Source organism: Tauraco erythrolophus, chromosome 14 (genome assembly GCF_009769465.1).
Source record: "Tauraco erythrolophus isolate bTauEry1 chromosome 14, bTauEry1.pri, whole genome shotgun sequence".
Lineage (NCBI taxonomy): Eukaryota > Metazoa > Chordata > Aves > Musophagiformes > Musophagidae > Tauraco > Tauraco erythrolophus.
The window spans coordinates 12,065,365-12,078,816 of NC_141478.1; the positions used below are offsets into that span (position 1 = coordinate 12,065,365).

The window sequence follows — 13,452 nt, forward strand, 5'->3', positions numbered from 1 at the left end:
AGGAGCCTTCCCAAGTTGGCCTTGCCGGGTCAGGAAGGACAGAGTCTTGAAAGATGGGCATCTGCCCTGCTCTAGGAAAACTTCCAGATGAGAAGAAAGGTAGGGAATGAGCCTCCTCATCTAACCCAGGCTCCTGGGTATGTTGCTGGAAGGCAGAGTGGGGCGTATACTCAGGTGTATGAGACCTTCTTCCTTCTGGAGGCTGAGGGGCTGCATTATCTGCCTGCAATAGAAAAAAGACTGGCCCTTGGCTGCTTCTTTCATGCCAGACGGTTCTCAGAGCAACACTGCCAATGGCTGTAAAGTTGGTAGAGCGGCAGCTTACAGGAAAGCTCACTCTAAGGTGCCTTGGATGGCTCAGAAAATCAGGATGGAAGTCTGGAGAAACTGGGCTGCAACCTTAACAGTCTGGCCTGCCACCTCTCTCATCACCATCACCTGCATTGCTATTTTGACTTACTTTGGGCACCCTGCAGGGTCAACAGTAAGTCCTGGTATCGATGCTGGGATGTGCAGAACTCCTGTACTCTGGCAGCCTGCAGGCAAGGCTGGTGGCTGGCCCAGCACCATCCCTGGGTGCTGTCTCATGGTGGCTCTGCAGAGGGAAGAGCCGATCCTGGGCACACAGCACTCCTTGCTGGAGTGAGTTTCCTGAGGTTGTGCATGAGAACAAGGATCGGTGGCAGGAGCATGGTCTTGCCTTGAGGGAGCCCTGCTCCAGGCTGCTGGAGCCACCCACACTTCTGTTTTCATGCTGTTTCACATGAAAACTGCATGCTGGCAGGGCTGCTTCTTTCCCCTGCTTCCGCTTACTGCCAGACAGGGAGAGAAGAGGAGATACAGGAGCACTCTATGCAGGAAGCATAAATGGAGAGTTTCTTTTCTTGAGGTATAAGTTGATGCTATGATGGAAAAAAATACCTAAAGCAATTTCCTTAAGACATCAAAAATCTCAGTCTCTGTATAATGTCCTAAAGCTGTCTAGATGTACAATTACGTGCCTAGCTTTTCTGCTATAAGCAATATAGCTTGTGTCTCTATTTTCTAGTAGAAAGTGCATTTACTTAAAGTAAGGTGTCTCTTTGCAGCATGCCACATACTGGAATGCCCCAATGGGATGGCGCAGGAGGTGATAAACACCATAGGGCAGGCCTTTGAGCTCCGGTTCAAACAGTACCTGAAGAACCCATCCAGCCTGGTTACGTCTAATGAAAGGTCAGCACATTCTCAGTTGCTTAACTGGCAGTTTTTTTCTCTTTAGTACTTTTCGGGAAAACAATATACTCCAGAGAGTGATCCATAAATAAGATTCTTTGGATATGCTTTCTGGACATGTGCTAGTTGGTAGTATATGTTCTATGTACAGAGTATGATAGACTAAAATTAGCTTATTCCAATAAACTCCGTTGATTTCAGTGATGTCTGTACAGGTGCGTAACAGCGTAGAATTCGGCGATAGTGTTCCTTAGCTAAACCAGCCTTATCTTAAATGATGTGAGAAAGTTGAACCAAATGTTCAAATCGCTCTGCCCAGGTATGTTCTGCTCTGTGAATACGGTGCGGGCACACACACGCTGAGCTCAGCCCTGACCCATGCCAAGTTTAAGCTTGCCGCGGTTGTGGAAAGTGTGTGGTGGGGCAAAAAGCAATTGTAATTCACCTTTCTGCTGCTCTGCTCACATCCTGCACATTGCTCAAAATACAGGGCCTAGATTAATTTTTGGACCACAATTCTCCCTTTCAGCAACCCTTTTTCCATTGCGCTGGGGACACAATTCTTGCTGTAATTTATAGCTCTCCTCACAGGTCAGCCATGCCTGTTTTTCTCAGTCTTTTCTTCACCACAACACCAAACTTGATCACTCGCTACCTCCCATGAGTAGGTAAAGCTGTAACGCTGCTTAACTGCGTCCTGAGCACCGGGAGTTGCTGTGCAGGCGATGTCACTGGTACAGTGCCCGATGCAATGCAATAGAACTGGTTTTATTGCATAACAGCAGCCCCAGCTCTAGTTTATATTGATTTCATTGCATGTAGTGGTTCTTGCCATTCCACTGCTAATACTGGTCTGCTTTCCCTGGGGACAATAACCAGAAGAGCTTTTCCTGTGAAACTCTGCTAAGTTATGCCACAAGTAAATCATAGCAAGGAGAGATGGAAGAGGCTAATTAGATTCCCTCCTTGAGCCTCACCTGCAGCCAGCCTCGGAGAACGGTCCTCAGCAGAGAAGTCGGATATTGCTATGTGAATGAGTCACCCACTTCCAAAACTACTATGAATCACATAATCAAATACTTGCACTGCATATCACATAATCGACTACTTGAACTTTATGTCTTTCCTGCTTGAGGCCTTTTATCCAATTATATTCTTGTTAAACAGAGAAGTAAGATTTGAGATGAGCTTTTTGTTTCAGGCCTGGAGACAGTACAGGAAGCACCTAGTTGTTGTGCAGTGTATCAGCTGTACATTTAAACTGTCATCATTCTGGTTTAGCTCAAGAAAAACATTTGGTGCTCTCCTTCATGTCATTCAGTGTTTTCTTCAAGCTGAAACAGAACAGTTAGATTGATTATGGTTATTAAAATCAGGGTACCTTCCACTTAGGAAAACGACTTTTTTTTTTTTAGTAGCAATATTTGATTTTCTAAAACAGTTGCAGGCTTGTCTAACTAAATGCCATGAGTTTTTAATTTTCTCTTGTAAGTCGTTCCCTGCCCCAGCAATGTCTAGATTTATACAGTTGAGACAAGAAGCCAGAGGAATTAGTTTTATGGTCTACATTTTGGGCACCTTAATGAACAATGCATTGTCACTCTGCTTTTAAAGTTTCAGTAGGTGGTTCTTACATTTTCAAGTCAAAGTAAAAGGGATCTGGGTTGCCTGGTGCTTAGAAAATGACTGTAGCTCCCTGCACCCCAAACTGTGCTGGCTTCGTTTTTAATCCAGGAAGAAGTAACTGGAAAAATAAACAGCTCTGAAAGTTCAAGCCCAAAGCCCTTTACAGCCTCCATATGGCTAATCTGTGTATTGTGCGATGCACAAACACTGGGGACGTTTTCCTACACTAGAAAGCAGTTGATTACATCAGTCCCTTTTTTTTTTTCTTCCATATTTTTTCAGTGAGGCAGCAAATGCTAATGGATCAGCTGGGAATTCACAGGAGAGGGAGGATCATGAATATTACAACGAAATTCCAGGGAAAGAGCCTCCCACTGGTGGAGTGTTAGACATGCGAATGAAAGTGCGAACAGACCGAAGGGCTAACTGTCTTGTACAGTGCAAAAAGCAGTATTGCTTGGTAAGTACATCATCTTCTGGGATAACTACTCGCTGCCTATTAAGGGAGTGAATAATAAAGTGCTACTGTGGTGTAAAGCATGACATTAACATCAGAACCAGGTCCTGATTATCCTGGGAAAGAGTTTTTTAGGCTAGATTTAATGATGCTTAGTACATAATTGAATCCCAAAGCACTTTCTGAATATTAACTGGTTTGTCCTTAGAGTACTTTTAGGAGACCAAGTAATATTCCCTTACTCACTCATTAGCTGTGGGAAGAAAATAGATACAGATTTAAATGGCTTGTCTGAGAGAACATCTGCAAAATCTGGGACCTCCTATCTCCTGATTCCATGATCTGATAAATATTTCATCCTGTCCATTATGTTCTACAACCTATACATACAACATTAGCTGATTGCAATGTATATACAACATTAATTACCCTTGGAGTGTTTCAACAGCCTCTGTCAAATCGTCCACAGCAGCAAAAGATGTGTGTATCTGTGGCTTTTGTCTGGGATAGTGGGGAGTAAAAACCAATCGGTGCGTTCTGTGCTGCTGCTCTATCCATTTTTCACTTTGTTAACCTCAACCATGCTCCACATCTCTGCTGTGGGGCTGGTGGTCTCCACCTCCCCAACAGTTCTCTGGAAAGGTGCTAGACTATATCCTGAGTTTGCGTTCGAAGCTTGCCAGAGTTGTTGCAAGGAGTTACCCTGCAGCATGTAAATGCAAATGCCTTTTTTCCATGAGGTGTTACTTTTTGGTTTTCCTTTCAGTTCTGATGACCTTCTAGCGCTGCTCAGACAACTTGGTGACCTTTTGAAATAGTGAATGACCTGGTGAAATGACATTTCATTTTCAAACCATGATGTTTGTAGTTTTCTCCATGTTTTTATTGCAAAGAACGTTTATAAGAAAATCTAAACTTTATTACCTAGGAATTATACTGTATATACTAAACCTTAGATACATAACTGGGCAGTTAACAGTGTCTGTGAGGTTGGAGTATGTCCAGATATGATGCCTTGTAGAATGAAGAGTACCAGCATGAAGTATTATTTGAGGAGATAGGAATTTTTTGATGTAGAATATACATTTAGTTACCTGTATCCCAATTAACTGGTGCATGGATGTCTTAAAGTTACTTGAGGTTTCTAAGGGACTACTTTATGTGACTGTTTTTACAATTTTACAATTTTCCTACAGACAGGCAGCCCGACATTCATCAATATATATGAAAATTGTCCAGAAGAGAACAAAAATGTGGGTATGTACTCTGTTTTCCTTCTCATGCATATGCAGAGTTAACCAAGGCAGACTGCCTGGAAGAGCTGCCCCTTGGCTTTCGATACAGTGGTGAAAAGTGTTCTACTTAGTGGGTCATTTCTAATTCCCTAGATGAAGGGCAGACAAAAAAGCCTTACAGCTTTCCTAAAGGCCACTAATCTATCTTCATGTCTGCTGGCAGACTTAACTTGGTTTACTTGTCATGATGCTGTACAGTAGCTCTTTGGGTTTTTTTATTCTCTTTTATACTCTTTGTTGTTTTATTCCCTTTCATACCCTTTGAAAAAAGAAGATTCTTTGTTGCTTATCAGTCTCTGAAAATACCCTTTCCCCCTACAAATGCTGGATGAGACCCAAACTATCAGCATCAAGCGGTTGTTCCGACAGAGCCTATGCCCTTGGTTCCAGCATCACTGGACTCTCAGTGTTACTGTGCCCTTCCCTTGCCTTGGGTGGCCTTGCGCCTGTGATCAATTTGCTTTTAGCAAAACCTGCTGTCCAGGACCCCAGGAGATCACCAGCCTCCATCACTTTCTGGACTTCTCTTGCCACAGCTGATGCCCTGAGCATGTTTCCTCAGCTCATCTCTTTCTCTGCACAATGAGGTCCTTTTCGAATTCCCACCTGCACTGCTCTAAATCAATCCATTACACTGTCTGCAAGGGATAGTTCAGTTTCTTGTGTTATTTCTGATTTAAGGAAAGGAGAATCAAATGATTTCTACAAAGAGAGGGTGAACAAATAAAAGAATGAATGAATAGATCTATGAATAAAACATTTGCTGAAGAGCAAAAATATGTGTGCTATTTGGCTAGCTGAAGTGCTATTATTTTCATATCCTGCAGGGAATATTCTGTTAGCCTGTTCCTAGGCTTGGGTCCTAACCTGACAGATGTGGCTTTGGCTCTCCAGGCAGACCCACAGAGTTCCAACCTCCTCCATCTTCCCTGCTCCACCAGAATAGCAAGAGAGAATTGTTCAGCTTCCCACAAGCTTTTTTTTTTGTGATGCAGAGGGGAAGGAAAGGGTTTTGCAACAAACAACGTATATGGCTTATGTCTCTGTAGAGTCATATGTATTAATTTCTTTTCAATCAGTGGGGGGTTTACTGCTGACATTGATTGAAGCAGAACTGAACCAGTGCGGAATGTTTTTGAAAACTTCATTCTAACTCAGTTTGGATGGTGTAACTTCTGCCTTCTAGCCATAAGGAAAAATGAGTTAATCTGCCAATTTTTCTTTTCCTTCTGAATGACTTTAGTGGGATGTATAAAACCAACAGTGCTCCTATTTCAGCTTTTACAGATATTTTGATTTAAAAAAAAAAGTATATAGTATGCAAGATTTCCTAATTGCAGGTAATTGTGGTGAAAGATCACAGAAGACAAAAAAAGAGGCAACATTATTGAAGCCTGGCTACAAAACAGATCTTTTTGATGATCCATGTTACATCAACACACAGACCCTGCAGTCTGCAGTCTGTACAGCCCGCAGTACAGCAACAACACAGATCCATGGGAGCCCACTGCGTCAGGCCAGTAGGTTCCCATTGCAATACCATATCTTTCTAAGCTTTGGAAAGAGGGGGTCTTGTCATCTGTGTGCATGGAGAAAGATTTTGGTTTCCCCATAAGAAATACAGAAAAGACAGGGGGGAAGAAATCCTTCCATGTTGGTTTGTTGGTTTTTTTTTTGCTTATTAAATTGCTTATTAAATTCAAGACAAAGGGGATTAAAGAGTAAAAGTAGTGATGGTAAGCAAGCAGAGTAACCTTTCATGTTCTGAAATTGATTGACAATAAATAGTGTTTCACAGGTAATAATAAGCAAGTCTTTAAGATGATATGAAAGCTTGGGACTGCACCATACCTCAAGCAAGAGCGTTCTCCTGTATGCTCAAGATCTTAACCGCTCTAAGGTGGAAGTGGCCTCAGATGCCTTTTCTTCACAGACAGTAGCATGCAAGGTCACAGTGGGATCATTTTGGCCATCTTTTCTCAATTCTTGCATAAGTGACCATTGAATCTCATCCAGTAATTTCTAAATCAAACTGTTTGATCAGTAGTATCTATTAAAAGTATGCCAAATTAATTCTTGAGTTTACACACTCAAAGTGGTGGATATCCATTAAATGACTATATAGTTGCTACTGAATGTCCTCATTATTGAAAATACTTTTATTAGCTTTGCCTTTTATGGTTTCCCACTGAGTGTTTTCTCTGTCAGAGTTGGCTCCACACAAGAAAGTGGGCAAAGGACTGGACAGAACTACAGTAAAGGAAATCTGTGACCAGTGAGACATTTCCAACCTGGGGCTCTATTATGCTCTAAAAGGAACTGGCTATATCCTGAGGAGCCTTAGGTTGCACAATTCCATTGAAGAAGTGGTATCCTCTTATTTTCCTTAGAAAAATCCTGCCTGTGAATCATTTGCAGTCTGACTGGCTATGTCCCAAACCACCCAGTTTTGTTAGTACATTCAGTAATTGTTCGTTTTTTCATAGCAGATGCATCATGCTGTAATCCTTCCCTTCTGGCTATGTTGGCCATGTTGTCTTACATTCCTGTACATAGCTGGAGCCACTCAACATGACGTTCCCAATGATCCATGACAATCTCTTCAGAGCTTGTTAAGGAAGAAAGAAAAACTAGATCATAAAAAAAAAGTGGCTAAAAAGCAACAAAAATCTTGTTTTTACAGGGAAGATTTGACTTTTTAATACAACCAAAGAAATATAAACCCAAAACAGTAAAGCATCAGAAAAATTCCTGTTTCCAGTCCCTGTTGCCTAGCGACCCAAGCCTTCCCCATCTAAGGTACAGGAGGAGATGGTGTGATCATTTTACCTAATGCACTGGAGGGTTGTGAGCATTCATGTGTACATATTATTACAGTTCGTAAGATTGGTTTGATCACAGCTTCAAGACTGAACCATTTGAATTTTTTGAAAGTATAAAAGATACTGTCTCGCATCCTTTTAGGATGAAGTTCTAGCTGAAGTGTCCAATACATTCCCTTTCATTTAATTTTAGAGTTACCGGAAGCTGTTCAGCAGAGTGCCACAAGCAACACAGCTGGTCTCTGTGTTCTGCCACAAATAAAGCAACAGCTAAAGAATGAAGATTGTTACCATGGCAAATTAAACAGGAAAGCAGCAGAGAGCCTCCTAGTCAACGATGGAGACTTCCTGGTGCGAGAGAGCACAACGTCACCTGGTCAGTATGTCCTCAGTGGACTTCAGGGAGGGCAAGCAAAGCATCTGCTCTTGGTGGATCCCGAGGGCAAGGTATGAACACGTCATATACTGAAATTTCCGCTCAGATATTACGCTCAGATGTTTCAGTCAAAATGCATGAGTTCATTCCAGAAAGTGGAACTGATCTCATTCCATCCAGGTTAATTTGAATTTAGCCAGTGACTTCAGTAGGTTTGTAAGTTCAATTCAGGAACATAAAAGCACCAAGGTACCATGGAAATAGAAGTGAGGTACTTAAATATTGTTGTTAGTCCAGATGCTGATAAATAGTGTATACACTTAATACATCCTTTGAGTCATTATATTGCTGGAAGAATAACCTTAACATTAAATAATGAATTTGATTAGTAACACACTTCTGGATACAGAAAAGGCAGAGCTGGTTTGTTGTCACTTCAGTTCTCCTTGCTTCTGTTCAGGGCCAGAAGAGCACTCTTGAGTAAATCAGAAAAGTAATCCTCAGTGAGATTTAGGGAAAAATATTTCTCTTCTGTGGAGGAAAAAAAAAAAAAAGGTTATTTCATTCCCCTTAGCAAAATCTGCCCAGTTCTACATACTGTCTCTTTAACTTGGTCTACTGCTTTTCATGTCAGCTAATGGTAGGTCAGAGGATAAGTCTGAATTGCTATCTACAGGCTCCAGTGAGTTCAGTGGCTTAAAAGCCTTTTGACTTTAATGTGCCTGGCTCATTATAACCAGTTATAAGCACAATCTAACCATAAATATCTTCTTTTGCTTCTTTCATCAGGTGAGAACGAAAGACCATATATTTGATAGTGTGGGTCACCTTATTCAGTATCACATGGAAAATAATTTGCCAATCATCTCTTCTGGAAGTGAAGTGAGCTTGAAGCAGCCTGTAAGGAAAGAGAGTAATGTGGGACACATGCACTATCACAAATAATCTCTTGGATCTCACAAATCCCAAGACAATTTCTATGTGAAAACTGTACCGAGAATTTTCTATAATGACAATTCAGAAAAGTATAGACTGCACTTTCTGCTGCTGTTCCAGAAGATGCCCTTTTGTGTTGTATGTATGAATATATGTATATGTGTATATCTATGTAGATCTATAGAGATCAGCAAACATAGTTATATAGATATATATAACCTTAATCTTAATGAAATTACACCTTCAGAATGTGAGATTAATTTGTGAGAAGGTATTTTACACATGCACAAATGTCACTTTCAAGGTCATACTGAATCAGTAACTATTTAAAAGCACAATTAAACCTCTACATGCAAATGCTCACTTGAACTGCTGGAACATTAGTATGTGCCTTTTAGCATAGAATTATTGGAAACCAATATTATTTATACTGAATTAGTTTTGGGTGGTTAAACAAACCTGTCTTAGCTTTTAACTATTTGCCAAAACAAATACAATTTGAGTATTACTAAAATGTCATCTGCTTTCGATAGCCACTAACAGTTTCATTTTGCTCGTAACAGCACTTTACTAGCGAGTAATGTCTGAAATGAATAGCATTCACAATACAGAAAGGGTGTCTGGTTTCTTAATCATTTTTTATCACTGTCTGACTACTCAAAGATTTGAGATTATGCAACATTTACAAAGTTGAAATTAATATATGTAATATAGTTTTGGAATAGAACTTGTTAAAGGACAAGCATGCTAGATCCTAATATTTTTGTCTTGCATATGATTTTACTATTATTATCAATTAATACCAGAGACATCTCTTTTTAAAGGTAGGCTAAGTATATTTTCATTGATTACATAGTTGTTTACAAACTAGAGAAGCTGAACAAAACTAATGATACATTTTGAGAGAAAACTATTTAAAAGACTGTTTGAACTTTGCATGTGCCCTTATTCGGTGTTCTTTCCAAAACAAGATATGGCTTTCCCTTTCTTCACGTAGAGTCTATTTGTTCCTAAACATGGAAAAAATTCTTTTAAAGGAAACCTATGAATTGTTTTGCCACAATAAATACTGTAAATATGAACAATCCTATATTCAGCGTGAACAGTGATTTCTCGGGCTTCCTGTTGAAGAAACAGTGATTTAATAAGTCACTGAAGAAAGGGAGGGGGGATTTGGAGAAAGAACTCATCATCCGAGTGATGGCCTGAGAAAGTTGTCCCTTTAAGATAAGCGATGTCTTCTGGCGTGAGCAGGGACATTATCTCTGTCTCCCGGCCTGCCAGCTTAGTTCCATAAGGCAGACAATCGTTGTGGAGTTCAGCACTTGCTGGAAGACTTGACTATAAAAAACTACGTTCTGTTTTTTTGCCTGTGTTCATGTTAAATGGGATGCTATAGTAAGAGCTCTTTTCTCTAGAAAACAAGAAAGATCATATACACATAAAATTATCGAAGATGTAAGCATCCTTGGAGGGGAAAATATGATGTAAAGAGCCACACAGAGCTGACTAAAAAACATCTTTCTTCTTGTCCTCAGCTAATGGGCATAAAATATATTTCATTCCTTGATAATAACGTGATTAAAATACTCAATTACATGCACCGAAGCAGAGAGAAGCTTTAAAACTTTAGTAGCTGATTTCCTTGCTGATAGTCTGGCATTATTGATACCTCAAGCCTTCAGACCAGAAGCTCAAGCTTGTGCCTGTTCTATCCTACGTAAGGTTTTCACCTGTGAGGAAGGCCCCTGGCAAGAGGTCATCATGCTCATGCTTTGAGCCACTGCAAGAACAGTTGGCAAGAAACTGTAACTGGAACATTAAATCCCTTCATAGCATCCTTTCTATTCTCACATCTTCATAATGTGCCTGACATAACTTTATTGAGCAAACAATGAAGCAAAAATAGCTACTTCTAGTGGCATGTCGAGGGGAGAGAAAGACCTGCATAGGGTGGTTTTTATTTTTGCATCAAAGCTGAGTTTTATGATAGGTCATAGAAGGCAAATGCGCAGAATGCCATCTCTCTTTTTAGTACAAATCAAAGTTACTCAGGACTGGAATAATAGTGGTTGGAGTTGTGATAGTACGAGATCAAGGTTTTATGACTTTCCCAGTCAAGGTGCTGACTTAGGGACTTTTTTCACGTGACCAATTTTCACTTTACTAATGCATAACAACATCCGGAGCCAGTGTGTGATGTTTGGATCACAGTATGACAGTCTAAGTCTCCCTCTTTGAATGTCACTAGCTTAAACACAAGTAAGACCAGAATATTTGTTTTGTTGCTCCTGCATCTTTCATATGTATCTGAAGGAAAAAGGGAAGGAAAGGGAGCTAATTGGTTTATTTATTAGTTATTAGTTTATTGCTAGTGCAATAAACAAGTATCTCATAATCTCTTGATGCAAAAGAAAACAAAGAATCCAACTAATTACAGATACAATTCAAACAGAGTACATTCATCCTTTACAGACAACAGACATTTTCCTAGACTAGGAACTCAGTTTTTGGTTTCTAACATTTATGTGCCTTCACTCAGTTATTAATGCTGCTTTTAGCCTCTGCGGACCAGCCACCTCATGTAAAGTACACTGCCAGCTCCTGCGTGGAAGTCTTAGAAGAAGTAGCTATGCTAAAAAGAAAAAAAAGTTACCTGAATTTTGGAAAGTTTTCCAAAAATGCTTTCTTGAGAAAGTTAATATGGGTTTTCAGGCATATTTAGACTTCATTTTAAAAATATCGTTTCATGCCTGTGAAAAGACTGAGGGAGTTGGTTAATCTCTGTTCTAATGGTTACCAGAAATCCCTCGGAAAAACGGCTGATTTTGCCCGTAATGTCACATTTACACGGCACAGCATGTCCGTTCTTTTTCAAAGCTCCGATAAACTTCACTGTAACACACTAACCACATCGTATCTGCTTCCATCAATAACATCGTTACAAGAAATGACCCAACCGCCTCTCTGTCCCCACAGCTCCCATTTTCCGGGGCTGGGGCGGGCGGGCAGCGCTATTACCGCAGAGCGCAAGCGTCACCAGATGGAGCTATTGCGTATCTTCCGCCTCTGAACAGGCCCTCACGGTTCGACGAAACCTTTCTGATTTTTTATTTTTCCGAACGCTTGCTACGGGCAATTCTGTGGCAACTGTCCCGCAGCGCGGGACGAGGGGACGGGCTGCTGCTGCGTGCGGAGGGGCGGCAACTCCTGACAATCCGCCCCAGCCGCGCACTGCTCTGCAGCGAGAGATGCCGCGCCATCCTGCCAACTCCCATCACGACGCTGCCGTGCGGACCAGCTCCCGGGCATACGACGTCTTCCCGTCGGGCTGCGACCTCGCGACGACACCTCTCCGCCGCCGCCGCGCGTTGCCAGGCAACTGCCACGTCTCGCTCCGAGATGGCGCCTCGGCCGGGCACCGCCTCTCGCCCTCCCGGCGCGCGCACTGGTGACGTCACGAGGAGACCCCCCCCCCCCTCCCCTCACCCCTCCGCAAAATGGCCACAGCCATTGGTCAACAACTTAGCCAATCAGCGAGCCAGGCACGTTCCCGCGGCCATGCGCGCCCGCTTTCGAACAGCCCGCGGAGGCGGGTGTGCAGCGCAGCCGAGCGCGACTGGGGCGGGGCGAGCGCCTGCCGCCCGCCCTCTTTGCTGGGCGGACAGGCGGTGCTGCAGCCGCCGGTTGGCGCCCGCTGCTGTCAGTCAGGGCGGTGCGCGCAGGTTCGGTTGTCATGCGGAAGAGCGGCGGGCGCGCTTTTGTTGTGCCCGAGGGACGGCGGGCAGCCGCGGCGCTCGGCGGCTCAGGTGAGTCTCGGTGCTCGGGACCGCGCTCTGCTGCCTTCTCCTCCTCTTCCTCCTGCGCCGCGGAGGCCCTGGCGGGAGCTGCTTCCTCGGCTGCTGTGTGAATAACGGCAGCGATCATCCCCGCCAGGTGCCGGCCCCGTACCGCCGCCGCCGTGAGGGCTCTGAGGCGGCGGCTGACGAGCTCTCTCCGGTCTGCTCCCCCTTCCCCCGCCCGGGCCCCCCCGCTCTCCGTGGCCGATTGCGGCTCTGGAGGTCGCGAGCCAGTGGCCCGGTGCTGCGTCCTTTCGTCCGGCCGCGCAGCTGTGGGGCTGGGAAGGGCTCCAGGGAAAGAGGAGAGGGCGGTGGTACAGCTGGTGCGGGTCTGTGGGGAAGGTGGCTGAGCTGCCTCAGCATCATTCTGTGAGAGGCGTTGCAGACGCCCACACTGTGGAATCTGGTGTTGTAGGGGGTGTGCAGAGACAGGTGCTTGTGCTGTAAAGGTTCCTGATCGCTGTATTAGAGAGTTTGCTTGAATATCAGTGGGCAAGCAGGTCCTTTAAACGTATGGAAGTGAATGATATGTTATGTCTTTTAACTTGGGAATAACGCTCTTGTAAAGCTCCCTTTATACCGAGTGAAGACTTCAGCGTGTGCTGCACCAGTATGCCCAAAGAATGTGCCATGCTGTAAAGTCTCCATCAGTCATTTCTGGCTCACAACCGCCTGTCAGGAGTGTCCCCGCATCGGGGAGCAGCTTCTCTTGCAACCAGACGTGGGCCAGCACTTACATGCTATAGCTTACTGTGAACTCCGTGCTTGGAGTAGGTGAGTCTTTGGGAGTCTGAGACCCTTTGTTAAGCAGTTAAATTTGGAATTGTCACAATACTTTTTATGTTTTTCCTTTCAGAGCTGTTATCCAAATGCGTAAGCAGCAGCA

General features: G+C 43.2%; 1 protein-coding gene across 1 annotated transcript in view; it reads left to right on the plus strand.

The window, feature by feature from the left end:
- Positions 1-8,736, plus strand: part of SHC4 (SHC adaptor protein 4) — a 32,480-nt gene extending 23,744 nt beyond the window's left edge. Inside the window, exons 7-12 of the mRNA XM_009990548.2 lie at positions 1,089-1,215; positions 3,124-3,301; positions 4,495-4,555; positions 5,934-6,113; positions 7,609-7,862; positions 8,581-8,736. Of these exons, the coding sequence (XP_009988850.2) occupies positions 1,089-1,215; positions 3,124-3,301; positions 4,495-4,555; positions 5,934-6,113; positions 7,609-7,862; positions 8,581-8,736 (956 nt within the window). The remainder of the gene's footprint in view (positions 1-1,088; positions 1,216-3,123; positions 3,302-4,494; positions 4,556-5,933; positions 6,114-7,608; positions 7,863-8,580) is intronic.
- Positions 8,737-13,452: the final 4,716 nt, after the last annotated feature.